Source organism: Notolepis coatsorum, assembly GCF_963971535.1.
Source record: "Notolepis coatsorum genome assembly, chromosome: 6".
Lineage (NCBI taxonomy): Eukaryota > Metazoa > Chordata > Actinopteri > Aulopiformes > Paralepididae > Notolepis > Notolepis coatsorum.
This window is the reverse complement of record NC_140170.1, coordinates 152,717,921-152,736,326: the sequence shown is the minus strand read 5'-3', so window position 1 is coordinate 152,736,326 and position 18,406 is coordinate 152,717,921. Positions and strand designations below refer to the sequence as shown.

The 18,406-nt window shown below is 45.4% G+C and overlaps 1 protein-coding gene across 1 annotated transcript in view; it reads right to left on the bottom strand.

The window, feature by feature from the left end:
- Positions 1-18,406, bottom strand: part of LOC311231219 (3'-5' exoribonuclease HELZ2-like) — a 99,168-nt gene that overhangs the window by 46,563 nt on the left and 34,199 nt on the right. Inside the window, exons 6-9 of the mRNA XM_084317762.1 lie at positions 9,740-10,375; positions 4,667-5,462; positions 4,296-4,371; positions 25-3,811 (exon numbers count right to left, since the gene is read on the bottom strand). Of these exons, the coding sequence (XP_084173888.1) occupies positions 25-3,811; positions 4,296-4,371; positions 4,667-5,462; positions 9,740-10,375 (5,295 nt within the window). The remainder of the gene's footprint in view (positions 1-24; positions 3,812-4,295; positions 4,372-4,666; positions 5,463-9,739; positions 10,376-18,406) is intronic.

The window sequence follows — 18,406 nt, the reverse complement described above, 5'->3', positions numbered from 1 at the left end:
AATATTAACAACCTCATCACTTACACGTCTGGTAGAAGCTTTGGGATGAGCTCAACTGTGAACCGTGTGTCATTCTCAAAGATCTGTGGAATGGGCTCCATTGGCAAGTGATTGACATAGAACACTACTTTCTTGGCTTGATTCGGCGACGACTTCTTTGGTTCTTCCACGTTGCACGTGACACCATGGGCCACCCACGTGAAATCGATCGGGTCCACCTCGACGGAATGGTCAAGAGTTGAAATCCCCTTCAGACCTCTTTTGCGTATGCACAGTAGGCACTTTGCAAGGTTGCATTCGATGGCCCAGTCTTTGATATACGTGAGGGGCAGATAAAAGCTACCTTTTAGCTTCCGATCCCGGTCTTCTAGACTGAAGTTGATCACCAGGTCTTCGATGATGATGCTATCACTTTCATCCACTGCACTGGAGGCAGACTCCATCTCGCACAGTGGTTTCCAGATGTCTCTATACTCACTCGTGTCGTCGTACCGAGACCTGGACGAATGATTTGCAAATCGGGAGAAACACTCGATGGGGTTGTGGGCGTGATCCACGCAAACCTCAAACTTCGGATTGATGCATACCAACTGAACGGTGGGCGTCCAATAACATTGTTTTATTTCTGATGTCATTTGGACCTGAAGGGTGTCGCCGGACTTCAGATTGACAGTGAGGTCGACATAGTGCTCATTTTCTAAGTCACTTTCTAAGTCACTTTCCGAGTCACTTTCGACTTTGCCCGATCGCTTAGTCTCAGCGCTTGTTATGAGGAACAGAGCTTTGTTCCAGTATTCTTTGTCAATTGCTCTGACGATGGCATTCCATGTCGTCAGTGGAAGCTCAGTGCAGGGACTTGAGTTTTTAAGCCTTTTCACCTCCAAGCAGATTTGCGTCGTGACGATCGAGTAGATCCGTTTTCTCCACTTCAGAGTCATGTGGTTTTCTTCCGGGTCGTAGTGTGGCTGACCCTTCAGCTGTAAATCTCTGTACATGACAGGTAAACTGTCAGGGAAAATGTGCTTGTCGAAAGGGAATGACACCCTGAAACTCTCTCTCTCCGGGTCTGCATTGACGATGAACGCAAGCTTGGGGGTGCTTTGTTTCCTCGTGTTAATTGCAAAGGAGATCATCTCCACCCTTTGTTTGTACTCTTTTGCAGTCTTGATGGCTTCTTCAGCTTGTGGACACAACATGTCGATCTCTTCTCTAGAGTATGGCACTTGAGTGCCCCTTATGAATGTGTGCAACAGCCTCTGCAGCACCACATCACTGTATCGTCGTAGAGGTGAGGACGCCTGTGTGTAAGACTCTAGTTTCAGATAACTGTGCCCAACACTTGCATTGAGGCACGAGTTGGAACGGATGGAATAAACCTTACCATAACACTTCCTGAACTGAGATACCACCGGTAGAAGCTGGGGGTGGATGTCATCTGTGGCAATGAGGTCAACTATTTTATCTATGTCTGTGCCCTCTCTGGCCGCTGACTGGATGTCATTCCAAACCTTCGTTAACACATAGAAACTTCTATTGTTAGGGTCTCGTTCATCTTCATCTTGTTCCTCTTCGTCTTGTTTGTCTTCATCTTGTTTGTCTTCATCTTGTTCGTCTTCGTCTTGTTTGTCTTCATCTTGTTTGTCTTCATCTTGTTCGTCTTCATCTTGTTCCTCTTCATCTTGTTCATCTTCGTCTTGTTTGTCTTCATCTTGTTTGTCTTCATCTTGTTCATCTTCGTCTTGTTCATCTTCGTCTTGTTCGTCTTCATCTTGTTTGTCTTCATCTTGTTCGTCTTCATCTTGTTCGTCTTCATCATGTTCGTCTTCATCTTGTTTGTGTTCGTCTTGTTCATCTTCATCTTGTTTGTCTTCATCTTGTTCGTCTTCATCTTGTCCCTCTTCATCGTGTTCGTCTTCGTCTTGTTTGTTACAGTCGATTCTGTGCCTCACATGGAAAGACAAAGGCATGAGTTCTCCATGCTTCTCCTTTAATTGTCCAACCTCATGGGGATCCGGCGCTGCTTGACATCTGATAGGTGTGCAGTCCATGGTTTCTTTTGCTCTGATAAGATATTTAGACACGTATGCATTGAACAATACATTAAGCTCCTCGATCATCAGGTGGGATTTTCTGCTCCCTGGGACTCGCCCTTCATCAGGTTGAGAATAAGCCCAGTCTGCCCCCAGCCTGGCCTTTCTATGGGCTTTTGCAAAACGATAAGCCAACATGACACAGTCTTCTACGGGATCAAACCTTGGTTCCTCACTAGATATTTTGCAGATGATGCCTTCTGCCTCTTCATAAGACAGTTTTCTATCGGATTTGATGTGAGACAGCTGAAATGTTGGCTTGCCAATAATCTCGTCCGTTCCCTTTTTGACGGTCACCATCAATGAAACCACCTGCCGATCCTTGCCTTCCAAAAGACTCCAGTGATTCATGCACCGTGGCGGGAACATGGACAAGGGTTCTTTCTGTCCACGGTAATATGTAGCGCCACGTTTTTTTGCATCAGCATCTAGTGCATCATCACGATTCACAAAGCTTGCCACATCTGCAATATGGACACCGACCTCATATTGTTCTCCATCATCCTTGACGCTAATGGCATCGTCTAGGTACTTGGCTGTGCATGGATCAATAGTGAAGGTGATTAACTGTCTCAAGTTCACCCGGTGCTCATTATCAGTCTCTGTCCAGGAAAGATCAACATCTGCGACGGGTTCAACTTTGAATTCCTCGTCCAAAAGATCAACATCTGCGACGGGTTCAACTTTGAATTCCTCGTCCAAAATCCTCAGTCCATCATCTAAAGATCTCGTAATTGGAAGAATGTCTATAACATTTCCCAATGGAAATGAACACCCTTCGTCCCAGCGAATCACTTGCACCACAAACGCATGCTTCCGTCTAAGCTCTCCATCATTGTGTTCAAGTCTTGCAATCCTCCACCATCTGTCAATATTCTCCCATATTGGAATGAAATTGCGAGTTTTCTTGCTGACCAAAGTGCATATTTTTGGGGAGTTTTTAGTGATGGGTATCATCAGCTTTCTAAGAAAGTTCCCCTTAAACGTCCCTCTTGGTTTGGAATGGTTCTCCTCCTCCATTGTGCACACAAAGACCTGGGATGATTCTGCTTGCTTGGTAACGCCTACAGACTCCCTGTGTGTAATGGCGTCATAGTGAGATGTTTCTCCCACCGTTTTATTGCGAGAGAAGTTTCCCCTTCCTTTCTGGCTCATGGGGTTGTCGAGTGGTGTGACATAACCTGTGTCGAGTGTCTCCTTGTCCAACTGTCCTTGCTTGTACATATTTGGATGACTTTTACTGGACTCCAAAAGGTTACCTTTCTCTACTTGAGTGACACTGGTATTGTATGATGTCTCCTTTGGGGGCTCAAAGTCCGAAGTGTCTTCATTTGAGCCATATTCCAATTCCAACTGGCCATATTCCTTTTTCAACTGTTGAAGGATTGCATCTGTGTAAATGGTCACATTTTGGGCTTCAGACTTGTGGAACTTTGACATTTCCTTAATATCATTTTCAAGGAACTCTTCAGTTAGATGTTCTGGTTCAACACTTTCTTTGCTGATGCAGTAGTCGATGTAGCTCTTCCAGATTCTTGAGCACTTGCCAAAGTAGCAGAGGGCCGCACCGTCTCCAATGACAACCACCTGGGACTGAGCCCTGGTCATGGCTGTGTTTAACACACGTGCATCATTGAAGAACTCAAGACCAGGTGAGTACGAGGATTTTAGGCTTTCCCGTGTATGAACACCTGTCATTATCACTGCCCTGAACTGTTTGCCTGTGGACAAAGCAATAATTATTTTAAAAATAAGACAATTGAAATAATGCCAGTATCAATATATTTGCTTTGTTAAAGGTGCTATAGATAACATTCAGCCACTAGATGTCGCCCTAGAGCACCAGCATGTCAATTTATCCAATCGGGTACATTCCATGTGGGAAAATGGGAAGTAGGGAGGGGATACATACACGCAACATGTAAACAACAACATTCATTTTGGACCTGCCAAAATGTTTTAAATGATAATAATTCTTTGGGGAAAAGCAATACTTTTATTCCACACCTTTCTAAAAACTCTGTTGATGTATTATTAAAAATATTATTATGATTACTTGACATAAAATGTATCTATAGCACCTTTAAGACAATTGGACATTTTGCATAGACTGAAGTGGACGATACCTTAGACTGTGCAAATTACATTACATTGCATTTACAATCAAATAAAAGTGAGGCATTGATAAAGTTGAATAAAAATTACCTTGCACATTTGCAATATTCTCAACTTTGACTTGACCAAGGGCTCTTTTCCGAAGCTCTTTCCTGATCTGCCGAACCTGTGAGAATATCATTGAGCACTTTGTAAAGATCAGCTGGGTTTACATTTACTGTACATTTAGTCATTTAGCTGATGCTTTTATCCCAGTCAGCAGCAGGCGTGCACTTCTGGCGGCTAGGCTAAGTGGTATTGTTGGCCTAGCAGTGCCATCATAACTAAACACAACTACTGTATGACCAATCGTGGTTTACCTTCAAACATTTTATATCAATTTATTACCGGTATAATAATTATTACTTGGAATCATTGTAATGATAACTGGAGTAAAATAAAATGTGTCTAATTGTATTTACCTGCACTCCTTCTGACAGAACACAGATGGAGCCTTGGTCCTTCCTTCCCCAAAGGGATGGCCAGTTTTGGAGAATATCTTGCACTACTTCGACCACTTTGGCAACCTCTGCACTATTAAACCACGACATAGAGACTGAGTCCAGGTGACATTCTCCCCTAACGTGATGGAACTTCAGGGGGTGGTCTCTTGGATGAGCTGGAACTTTCCCGACAGCCTTGATGACATCAGTCTTGCCGACGTAAAAGTGCGTGGAAACAAAGTCCACTATTTCTTTCACAGAGCGGTAGTTCCTGTTGAAAATTATTTTGCTCTTCAGGGCTGCATCACTCTTTTGGGCAAGATAGTAGTGGAACAGTCGATTCAGGAGAGTGCGATCGGCACGCTGGTCGTCCTCAACAGAGAAGAGCTTGGGTCCCATCTGCATGTGGTCTCCGGCGAGAACGACTCTGGTGTTTGGCCCGGCTAGACCGAGGGGCATCAGGGCTTCGCATTCCAGCATCTGGGAGGCTTCGTCGATTAGAATGTGGGTGAAGTAGCCAGTAGGGAGCTTTAGGTGATGCAAGTGTCTCGCCATCGCAGTGGTCGTTATGATTATCCTGTGGCGATCGAGGGCGGCTTTTGTAGGAGGTAGAAAATACTCTCTGTTTTTTGAAAGGAGGCAATAATTCAGGGTGATCTCGTCTGTGGCAGACAAACTCCCTTTATTGTTTGCCATGATTCTTAGTGGCCTTATTCCAAGATGTCCAAGCTTGATGAATGGATGGAAGTGATCTTTGACATATAGGTCTGCAGAACTGAAAAGGAAACAAATGTAATCAACAAAACAAGAATTAGCTGTCGGTATACGACAAGTACTGCAGCCTAAATGTTCTTCGGTGGACCCCAGTTAGAACACTGAGGTCATGGAATGAGGTACTTTTAGATGCCCCAAGGCTAAAGATTAAAGGCGACCAAGCTTTTGTGGTGGCTGCCCCCAAGTTGTGGAATAGTCTGCCACTACAAATGCGGTCTGCCAAGACCCTAGAGATTTTTAAGTTGCGGCTGAAAACTCACTTGTTTTCATTGGCTTTTTGAGGCTTGCTAAGCCATACATCCCTTGTCCTGTTGTGACTATTTCGTGTATTTATTGTATTGCATTGACTTGTGAATTTCTCTTTAGTATTTAGTATTTGACTGTAAAGCACTTTGGTGCAACCTTGGTTGATTTTAAATGTGCTATATAAATAAAGGTGACCTTGACCTTGACAGTGCAACCTAACACATGGACCAGAGAGGATTTGAATAAGCACTGAGAATGAGTAAAACTTTGAAATATAGCAGGGCCCCGTTCCCCGTACCTGGATAACTGAGTTAGCCGGATAACTTTCGGTCAAGCCTGACTTAAGCCGGACCTTCCCATTCCCCGACGCGCGATTGTCTAAATCAGTGGTTCCCAACCTTTTTCCCCCCAGGCACCCCCAAACATCTCTGATGAAATTCGCGGACCCCCTCCTAATAAGATACCATAAAATACTTTTTTTTTTTTCATTTTAATAACAAACTGCTTATACACAGGCATATGCATCACAATTAGACCCACTATGCTTCTTTGACTTGTGCCTTCAATCAACAAATCTCATCTTGCACCATATGCATTTCAAAATGTTTGGCCAATATTCAAATGCTGTATTCATCCTCTCAAATCAGGCCCTAATGGTGAACGGTTTGCATTTATGGAACAAATCAATGCAACAAATTAAACTAAATATGAGACAGGAAATTCCAATCAGTAGCAGAGAGAATCTGTCCTAGCTGGGTTTAATACCTTTTTTTTGTCATTTTAATAACAAACTGCTTATACACAGGCATATGCATCACAATTAGACCCACTATGCTTCTTTAACTTGTGCCTTCAATCAACAAATCTCATCTTGCACCATATGCATTTCAAAATGTTTGGCCAATATTCAAATCCTGTATTCATCCTCTCAAATCAGTCCCTAATGGTGAACGGTTTGCATTTATGGAACAAATCAATGCAACAAATTAAACTAAATATGAGACAGGAAATTCCAATCAGTAGCAGAGAGAATCTGTCCTAGCTGGGTTTAATACCTTTTTTTTGTCATTTTAATAACAAACTGCTTATACACAGGCATATGCATCATAATTAGACCCACTATGCTTCTTTGACTTGTGCCTTCAATCAACAAATCTAATCTTGCACCATATGTATTTCAAAATGTTGGCCAATATTCAAATCCTGTATTCATCCTCTCAAATCAGGCCCTAATGGTGAACGGTTTGCATTTATGTTGAATGAAGTAAGAATCCACTGCAGTAAAAATATCCTCACCTCGAGTGGTGGTAGTAAGGTTGACTGACATGAGAATGTCCTGCTTCAGATCCTCATTTTCAATATATTGCACATAAACGATGAGCACAGCCTCGTCTGCGACAGTTGTAGTTTCATCAAGTTGTATGGCAAATGGACCCTTTCTAAGCTTTTCTGACAGCTGCTGCTCGCAATCACTTGACATCTTATCAATTCGGTCTTTCACTACATTGTTCGAGAGTGGTACTGATTTTAGTTTATCCGCCACCTGTGGGCCGCACAGTTTCTAAACCATTTTGATGCAGGCTGGTTTGATGAGCTGCTCCCCAATATTGTGCGGTTTCTTTGCTTTTGCAATTAAAAGCGAACACTCAAAGGAGGCTTCGGTAGCCTTCTGTAAATCACTGCCACCCCTGCTCCACGCTACTCTAACATCAACAGGCTTGTTCGCCTTGAGAGACTGTTCTTTCCTCCGAAAAAAGTCTGGATCCTTCCCAACGGTTTCTGGGTGCTTAGACGCCTGATGTCTCTTCAGCTTGCTGGGCTTCAGGCTCGAGTTTGCTCGATTTTCGCCTCTGGCGGCTGACTGCAGACGAGCCGAGAAAGTTAACTAGCGTGCTAGGCTAGCTACAGAAAGTGATACAGTCAACTGATTCGCGTTTTAGCGGCTACCCGGTAGCCTACTGTTAACGTTCAAAAATCATGTCTAGATGTTTATTTATTTATCTTTATTTTTTATTGTAGTGGAGAGACTATTCATGCTTCTGATGATAAAAAAAAAATCGAAAAAAAAAAAAAATCGAAAAAAAAAAAATCGAAAAAAAATACCTCAAATCATCTGTGGTCTGGCGGACCCCCTGCGCCCCCTGGCGGACCCCAGGGGGTCCGCGGACCCCAGGTTGGGAATCACTGGTCTAAATCACCATGACAACAGATCAAAAAGTTTGAGCCTGGTCGAGAGCAGGGTTAAGTTCAAGTTAGCCGGATGAACCATGGCCACGCCCCCGCAAAGAAGTGACAGCTCGTTTCCTGAAATGATTCTCACAGTCTAGGATCTGCATTATACCATTCTGAATTACGTTTCTGTGCTTCGTTTTCCTAGAGGGGGCTTTTGAAATGTATAATAATAGAACTAAATGCTGATAATAAATCATATTGAGCCTATAGATTTACTTTGTCCTAAATAAAATAATGCACGTCATATACGGCGCTCGGAGTCGCGATACACGCTGCATGTGGTTATTTTAATAAGTGTCTATGCGGGGATTGTGGATTTTGTGTGATATTGTAACTGGGATTAAAATGTCTGATGAGATGCGCTGTTTGACGGATTTGAGAAATTGAATGAGCCGTTGACGTCACATTAATCCATTTGAGAATAAAGAGATAAAACTTCATTCAAAAGAAAGAATATTCTAAACACGGGTCTCTCCTCCATGGATAAACAATGATTTTATCCCGTCTGGCACAGTGGCGCAGCGGTAGTGCTCAATCCTGGCAACCGGGCGACCGGTGTTCGAAACCCCGCGTCTCCAATATAATTTTTTGGAATATAATATTAATGATTATACGCAAAAGTAGCCTAGTTTTAAGTTAAAATATTATAAATCTACATGCATTGAGGATGTCATTCTTTATATAGCTCTCAACGTGCACCAAATTGAATTATTCCTACATTGCAAAAAGAAGGAAAAGACTAGGTTTCGAACCCGGGCCGTCTGCGTGAAAGTCAAAAGAAGAAACCGTTACACCACAGTGGAGATAAGTAAAAGATCGACCATACATCAATCAATGGGTAAGAGAGCCGTATCGTTATTCTGTATAACAGTTTAACTAATTATTTTCGCTAGCAAGATCTCATTTGATTATTCAATCCAGCAGGCAAGTTTAAAGAAATATAATCTGATTGATTGAGGTAATGGGGGACTTAAAATTAGCCTATAGATAACGCATTTAACTTGTCGGCGAGGCGATTGAGCCGTACTGCAATATGTTAATAAAGTTTTAAATCAATTAATCAATCAATGCCGTTAGAGAATCAGGATCTCTGCTATCGATACGTGCTGGCTTTTCAACTGAAGCGGCCGCGCGCACTTATCCTGGGTCTCAAGTCTGGTTCGAGTTAACGAGACTGAATCCACCTTCGAGGAACAGGAAAATCCCGGCTTCAAACATCGGGTTAACTGAATCTGGATAATGGGACTCTTGATCGACTTAGTTGAACCAGGTACGGGGAATAGGGCCCAGGTCTTAACTTTAATTCTAGCACATGGACATCAAATAAATCCATTGAATAGTGACACGTCTTTTACAAATGGCACAAAACATAGAGCTTTAACACAAACAATGGATTGGCCAGGCCAACTGATGATGAGTACATTGTTTTGTTTTCATGAACACCTGCCCACAATTGAGTGGTGAGACTTGTCCATCACCAAACGGGCACAAAGTATTGCTTGTTTGTTTTGAAATTAGAACCTAATGTAATTGTGTGTACAAAGACATAATTGGCATTTCCAATTAGCCATCTCCAAACGGCCTCCCTAAACAAACTTGAGGAATGCATCCTTGCTACAATTATTAGCTAAACAGATGGTGATGCATCTGTCAATTCCAATAATTCCACCTTTACACAACACACCATTCTGTCCTTCAGAACAGACGCAAATCTGTCGGAGACGAGCAAATCAGACAAACAAAGACACGATCTGACCACTCCCCAACTATCTTTGAACATATCCATGATAAGTACTGTACCTGTTGGTGTGGGTGCAGATGAGCACCCTGTTCTGAGGCTGCTGCGCCAGTTCTCTGGCTGCGGTGGCGAGAGTGAACGTCTTTCCAGTTCCAAACGGTCCGTAGATGAGGAGGGGAGCCACGTCTTTTCTCATACTTGAATCCCCTATGATGAAGTCAGTCGCTGCCTGTTGCTTTTCATTCAGCTTGCATTGTGGAGTGGCGTTTACCGGAACCTCGCAGGTCTTAAAATCCGGTAACACTCTTTTCGTGTCGGGAAGGAGATCCACGGCTTTGTGCATCTCGCAGAACTTGAGACGGCTCAACTGGAACTGCGCCTCCATTTCGTATGTTTTGTCGCTTTCGAGCACAAGCTCTGTGCAGCATCTTTTGGAAAGTCGCAAAAGAAGTTTGTTCTCGCCACCAGCGCTGTGTAGGACGACTGCTTCGTAGACCTTGCGATTTCGATCGTCTGAAGACGACAGTGCTATAAGAGCCGTCTGGATGCTGCGTCGTAGTACCAGTCCTTCTGGGGTGTCTGGCGTGAGTTTACATGGAACTGAGACGTTGCAAAACAGCTCTCCCTGAGGAGTCTTCGAATCAAACCGTTCGTCGTGCAGAGTGGCTGACATGGTCATCGCTCCACAAACACTGAGTCTATGGTAAAGAAAACAAAACAAGTATTTTGCAAGTATTTGTTTATACCCAATGTCAATTAGTCAACAACCATGAAATGAAAAAATATATATATTAGGGATGGATGTGAATAATCGATCACTTGAGTACTCTCCGTTTCAACTAAACTCGAGTGGTTTTTACGGGTAACTTTTTAATTTGGTTACCACCAAGTGCCTCCACAAAAAGTGCTTGTTTTTGCCACAGAAACAGAAATCTTTCTCTGAAATCCTGCGAGAGTGTAAGGAGGATTATATGGATAATATGCCAATGTCACTGCAAAAAGTTTCTTGCATTAAAATACAGCTATCTTAGCATTATCTAAAAGATAAAAAAAAACAGCAATTTGTGTTTGTACATTGCCAAATTGTGCCAACATGTCACCCACTTTGCATAGCGTTCATAGACTATTGATAGGGAAATATGCTGTTCCATGAGTGGAGAGACCTGATGCAGACAGAGTGGAGGTAATGTGGCTCGGGAGGTAGAGCAGTCATCTGGTAATCCGGAGGTTCCCGTTTCCATTCCCGCTCCTCCCGGGCAGCGTGTCGGAAGTGTCCTTGAGCAAGACACTTAACCCCTAACTGCTCCCGATGAGCAGGTTGGCACCTTGCATGGTTGCCTCTGACGTGAATGTGTGAGTGAATGGGTAAAATGTGAGGAACAAATTGTAAAGCGACTGTTTTGACATACAATATCGGGTATATTGCTGCGCATTGTTATTGCTGCTGCCATGCTCTCTTAACTCATTGGACGCCACTCACGAATAAAGTCGGGTTAACTCGCCGACGCTTGAGCGCCAAACCCGAGAAAAGTCGGGTTTTCTATCGTTATTTCTTTTATTCGATATTCCCATTCATAATCCATCGAGGGAGCCTGTGTTATCATTGGGAATGAGTCTGAGATCGCAAACGTCCAATACCGCCGCCTGCCACCTTGCGGACGGTATTGCACATTCTTTGAAACTCTCTGGCTTGGGCTGTGTGTCGATCTAAAAAGTCTGGGCTCAGTTTTCCTTGTCGGGTAGGACAAGCGTTTATAACGCATGGATTGAGGAGAATCAAGCACTCCCGGTTCATGTTCTTTGGTGGATTATGTTGGCAACACGATCAACATCAATACTTGGAATGGCGATCAGATAATTGGAATATTCTTTTTGGAGTACATCCTAGTCAAGGTAAGGGCTATATGATATCAATCTTGCGTTGATCCAAGAATCCCTTCCCCGCGATCCGAATGTATGTGTGTAATGTATGTGTGTAACGTATTCCGTTGGTGGCGATCAAATCATAGAAAAACTACCCCCCCCCACCCTTTCATGCATTCATGATGAAACATAATACAGATAATATAGCGTTGATTTCAGATTGATTGTTGATACAGGCGAGAAACGCCACGGTTTTTAGTGAAATGCACTAAACGCTGCATAGCGTAGTTTTCTGGGAATAGACAGGATTACTCTAAAACTATACTCATATTCACCACGGTATAAAACGGGAATGTATGGGGGGGGGGGGGGGGGGGGCGGTTAGGTGGCGTAGCGGAGATTGCGTTCGTCACCAACCCCGGAGCTGTGAGCTGGATTCGCCTGTTCGAATCCAGCTCACAGCTCCGGGGTTGTCACCAGCTTGGCTGGCCGTTCACACTAATACAATTGGCAGTATTAGAGGGTGGGAGAAGCTGGCGGGGTGGGTCCGGGTCGTTGTAAACAGCGACTCCTACAGTTCGGTCGGGGCGCCTGCTAAGCGCGGATAGGACTTGAGTGGGATAGTGTGATCCTTCCACACGCTACGCCCTCTCAATGAGAATCCGCGCTGCCAGGTGAAAAGAAGCGGTTGATTGGCTGGACGTGTGTCGGAGGAAGCACGTGATAGCCTCCACTCTCCCAGATGATCTGACTGTGGGGGGTAAGTGCGCAGCGACCAGGAAGGGGATTGGGAATTGGCATACGACTAACATTGGGATGGGAGAAAATCGGAGGAAAATGGAGGGGGAAAAAGATAAATAAAAAAATAAAAAAACGGGAATGTATGGATGAAAAAATTATTTCTGAACGATAGATACTCGATGTCAAATGGGCAATAGTATTATATCCATAGCTATGATATTTAATATAGTTTGAGTTAGTGTTGTGTTTATACTTGAAAAAGACCAGAGGGTCAAAACGTTGTATCTGCTGCTATTATTTGTCAATTAAAACACCTTGGAGCATCAAAAGTGAGTTGCGAGCCCCGCTTTGTTCCCTGCAAACACCGCCATCTATCCCTATTCTTTAAAGCGGTGGCCTTCTTACCACACGGTAAACAGCGACCTCTGGCGCTGATTGAGTTAAGATGCGTTTTTAAAAAATAGTTCTATATCATACTGGCTGCCGCTCAGTGTCATCTGCACTAACCTCACTTCATGCACATGCACTGAATAAAAATCCACAATGTACCTTTACATACCAACATTCGTCTGGCCACACCCCTATCCGCTACCTTCATAAGCAGGTGTGTGGTCACCTACTCGCCTCCTTCTTCACTTTCACCACAAGGAAGTGCCTGTTGTATACATCACTTGACAAGGTTGTTTTAGCTGAAGAAAGTTGAGTTACGTGTTTAAATTTTTTCTTGCTTTTTTCTTTCTCTCATAACTTTAAAAAGAAAAAAGCTAAGTCATAATGTTTACCTCGGAGGGTCGCGCTAGCAACGTTACCCTTCACCAGCGGTTCTCCATTGCCTCCTCTGTTGTGCGTCTTGGAGCGGGGTTGAGGCCTCTTTCGTGGTCGGCAGCCGCGCCCAGTAGGCGTCCGATAGGTAGTTTGCCTCTCCAAGGAGCTGGTGCACCAGCGCCGTCTCCTGTGCGATGGCCTGGTTCCGGCTCTGGTTCCTTTGCCGCCGGAGAGTCGTCCGCTGTTGGGCGGCCGGCTCCTCTGGTGGCGGAGGATTTGAGAAGCAAACTTTTTGCGTCGGCTCGCTCCCGTCGTAAGATGGTGGCTTGTAGACGCGAACGGCCTGGTTTTGGTGAGTTGCTGGAGCCGGATGAGGATGCGTCTGATTCTCCATGGCCACATGGTAGAAGCGGACGGGTTCTTGTTTGACGCCCCGGTGGAGACATGTCCGCCGCCCGTCCAGGTAACACTGGAGGGGGGTGATAGGTCTCCTTGGGGTTCCTCGTACGCGGATGTTGGGTTAGAACCTCCGACTCGGCGGCGGGATGCCCTGCTATCAGCCACATCAGAATGTGGCCCTGTAACCAGTAGTCTGCTGCATGTGAGGGACGCGAGCTCGGTGGGGGAAAGTATGCAGGGGGAACTGCGTGCTTTGTTCCCCGAGCTCATGGCGGCGGCGGCAGTCGCAAACGGCGTTCCTGTTCCTGATGATCTCATAGGTCATCTATGGCAACGCCGTCCTGTGAGAGAGATGGGCCATTTTTCCCCTCGATGGAGGCCTACGTCCGTCAGGGACAGGTGGTCTCCCACATCATGGGCCTCACCCCCGCCTACGTGCGAGTCACGAGGGTGGTGGGTTTGGTAGACGGCATGAAGGAGCGGGTGCCTTGGCTTGATATGCCGATGGCAGCTCTCCTTTGTCCTGAGGTGGTGTGGGAGCCGTTACGGAAGCCGGTTCCCCAAGGGAAATCGGCGAGGCGGTTGGCTTACTGGAGTGACCAGTCATTTATCTCCGCGACTCAATCTCTGGCTGCCACTTCTAACATCGCGCAGCTGGCGAGATTCATGTCCGGGATACTGACGGGCGGTACGGAGCTGACCGATTTGCAACATGATCAGCTCGCCCAGTCGGCAGGAGCCATCCTGCATCTGATCCAGCCGCAGGCCATCGCCGCTGGGAAAGTACGCGCCCTGGCCACTCTAGTCCAGCGCCACCTTTGGCTGGAGCAGGCGTGTGTGCCGGAAAGGAAAAGGACTCCACTTCTGACGGCACCCCTCTCCGATGCTGGACTTTTCGGGTCGGCACTGCACTTGATGACCTCAACCTGCAGGGAGATGCAGGAGGAGCGTTCCGTGCTCCAGCCTCATTTCCCCCCGCCCGATGTCGCCGGTGGAGTCAGACGGAAGGCTCGTCGTCGGGGTTCCGCCGCCGTAGCCGCCGCTGCTACCACCGCCACTGCTGGACCTTCGGCAAAGAAGGCCAGGAGGAAAGAGGGCGCCTCCGCCACTGCAGCCAGCCCATCTACGCTCGGAGGTGACGGTAGGGATCGTCGTGACCAGCCTCTTATCCTTTACCGTCCCTCCGGGGCTCCCCGGGGTGGCAAGCGTCGTGGCAGGCGTCGCTGAAAGTGACTTTTTTCCCTCTGTGGTCCCCCCTGTTCCCTTCCCGGCCCAACATATGATTTTGTTAAGAGAAATAAAAAGTCCCTCCTGTATTTTTTGTTACAAACTGTGTGTTTATTCACTAACATATGATGGGGATACGATGTGTGAACCTTTCGCTAGTGTGGGTTTGATAGAAGGGCTAGACTTTAAGTCTTGTTGGTCGCTACATTTCATGTTAGAGCTTAAGCAAGGCCTGCAGCTTACACTCGGTTGAAAAAGGTTTTTTCTGCCTCGACCTGAAGGTTAGGTCTTCACATAAAGGTAGAGGTTAGTTGTGTGCTCTGTTGCTTAAACAGTGATATTGAGCCGCAACACTGTTGTGTTGGTCTGCAGTAATGCTCGTGTGTGTAAAGGTACCGCGGTTCAGGCCGCTCTCTCTCTCTATCAGATTTTCTGTGTCTTGCAACATAAACACGGGTGTCGGGTTCACACATACATAACTTTGGCCTTGTTATAAACCCTGTTCACAGACTTGTCTGTGGCTAGCGCGCATTGAATTAGCTTTGCACTGTTCATTAGCATACTGGCTACTTAAGGTATCATATGGCTATTTGTTGTTGTCGTATTCAAGGGTTGGGCTTGCAAGGGGGTACCGGATAAACCCCTCCTTCCCTCTTCTGATTGGTCGGGTTTTTTTTGGACTCTCTTTTCATTTGCATGTTAGGCAGCTTGGCACGGGGGGGAAGGGGAGGGTTTCCCTGACTCCACACCTATCACGGGCGGTTGAGTCATGGGTTTCCCCCCATCATAGAAAACGTCACTAGGCACGTTTCTATTGAACGGCGGCTTCCGTGAGTTTTTTCAGACCCGTATGTAGGGTCTGTCATTGTCAAGTTGTCGGGGCAGAGCGTAGGAAGTTACTGTTCTGCTACGCTCGATATACGTGTAACTTGAGTCTGTTGGTCACATGGCTCAATGTTACCGTGACTTTTCAATCTGTGGCTCACGTGGGAAGTCTCTCTGAGGATTCCCGTCTCCTCTCTGTGGTGAGGGTGGCGGGATGTAAGAATGTAAAAAAAAATTACCCTCGGCCGCGTCACGTGGGATTCATGTCAGTCGGTGTTTCTTTCTTTTTAATAAAAAGAGGGAAGAATATGAAGCACGACAACTCCTTGTCGTTCTCCCAGGCGACTTGAAGGACCAATGTCTGGTGTCTGGTTAGACTATCGATTGATGTGTTTGGGTCTCGACGTGTACATAGTGCTGGCTCGGGGTGTTTCTGATAAGAATCACGCATGAGGCTGGTACGCCTTGGTTGCTCGTTATTAAAACAGCGTTTTTATAGGGCAACTGGGATGGAGGTTTTCTCTTCCGAACGCCTGTTACTAGGTCTCGACGGATTCTCGTTCATATCTGGGGGATGTTAACAGAATAGATCAAAACATAGGTAGAGGGGTCTCACGCCCTTGGGGTGGGCCACTGAGCGCGGTACGAATGGGACCGTCTGGGTGGCGCCCTCTTTTCACGTACCTACCCCCTCTCTTGGAGTGGGGATGTCGGCGTGGTTAGGGCACGGGACTGGTTCTGGTCACGCTGGTCCAGGTCAGTTAACCCGTTGTCCGCCGGGGACTTGTGCTTTTTTCGGGGGGAAAAATGCCGGGTCGGCCCGGGTGTCACAGGGTTGGGCGTTATGGAGACCCTTTGTTGGGTACATGTTGTACCCTGCGCTATCATGAAGGGGCTGGTTCTCCATTCTTTTCGCTCCTCTCTCACGCATGGCGAAGAGGGGGCTGTTGGGGTGGTCTTATGGACCTCCTCTGGTAGCCCTGTGTGCTTCCCGAGCCGCCGGGCCCGGTCCGAAGTTGTGTTTCGTCGACCCGTAGGCCTGGAATAACCCTTTTTTTTTAAACTGAAACAATTGTACTGCAGTGTAGCCAGTGTATACCCGCAGGTGTGTTTTGGAATTTTTTCTTGAGGGGTTATAGCAGGGGTCAGCAACCTTTTTGACATGGAGTGCCTATTTGAAATATAGTTGTAACTAGTGTGCCTCAACAATATTCCATGCATCGTATTTTTTTTTTCTCTCATAATCAGGTATTTTTAATGATAATTCTTACATTATTACATCATTATTGTTATTGTTATTATTAACAATATTATTATGATGGTTGTATCAACCCTAAATCTGAGTTGGGGAGGGGGGGGGGGTGCAATGCAGACAAACAGCTGCATACAGTGCGACCATTTCACTCACATTTGCCCATTCATTTTTGGACACAGCACACACCATAGCTCCACCTACAGGCCTAATGGAGAACTGTACAAAAATAAATAATAATAAGTTACCCAAACTTAAAAATATTGAGTTCAGTTACTGTGCTCAGTTTTCAATCCATAATAAGTTAACAGAAAAATAAGTACACAACCACATTATTTCAACCTAATAAAACTATGTTTATTGTCATTGTTTTAAGAACACAAGTTGACTTGGTAATACTCACATTTTGAGTAAGAAAAATGGCTTTTAACATGTTCAATGAAATAATAGAAAAATAAATAATAAAATGTGTTGATTAAGCACTGGTCACAATGGTGACCGTAATAATGTTTTTGTTATAAGGCTCTGCAAATGTTACTGAATGATGTAGCAATGTATTTCCAGCTAAATTGAAATAATAAACAAATAAAGGGTTTCAATTAAATATGTGTACTATTGTCACATGACACAGCTCAGAAGCTCAGAACACCTCAGAACACAGCTTCATCTAACGAGGCGTCGCAAGGTTTAAGTTTAACTGAGGCTAACGTTAACATGATTGATGGCACACACAGTGCACACGCAAAGCACACTGTGCTCCACGAGAGAGAGAGAGAGAGAGAGAGAGAGAGAGAGAGAGAGAGAGAGAGAGAGAGAGAGAGAGAGAGAGAGAGAGAGAGAGAGAGAGAGAGAGAGAGAGGGGTTCAGCACCACATGCACAGTGGACAGCTCCCCTACACATACACATGCCGCGTAATAATAATAATAATAATATATGCGCGATTGTGCGTATGATCTATTATGCGTAGAGCCCTGCATATGCACGTTCAAGTTCAAGTTAACATGCAAACCGATGTACAGGAAAATAAACAGCAGCCTACCTGTCGCGTCAGTGTTTTGCCTGGCTGAGCTCCGGTTATTTGGGGGGTGTAATTAGTCACTTTAAGCTGGACTGCTGGACACATGCTTCGGAGTGGTCGGTTGTCAATCGACTCCGGGAGGGGTTGAGCACGTACTTCATGTGCGAAAAGATCTGCTCACAGAGGTATGTTGACCCGAAGACCGTCAGCAAAGCCATTGCAACGTTCCGTTGACATGGTGGGGATATCTTTTATCCTTGCTTTTATTGTCTCTTTATTTGGCAAGCCTTCAAACAAAACATATGAGGTACAGATAAAAGCCTATATACGTCGCCATCCGTGAATGGCTTTCCACGTTTTGCAATGCAATGAGCAATGCGATAGCAATTGCTTCAGTTGCGTGTTTTTTAGCGCTTGTGAACACTTTGAGGGTGCTGGCTTGCTTCCCATACCTGGCGACGGCACGTTTAATGGATTCTGCCTTATCCGCCTGATCCTTGAAACTTGTTTTATGCTTAGTCTCGAAATGGCGTTTCACAGATGATGTTTGGCAAACTACATTTTCCAAACAGAAAGAACACATAGCACGGTCCTTCTGACGGTCCACAAACCCGTAATCGTCTGTCCACGAGGGCTGA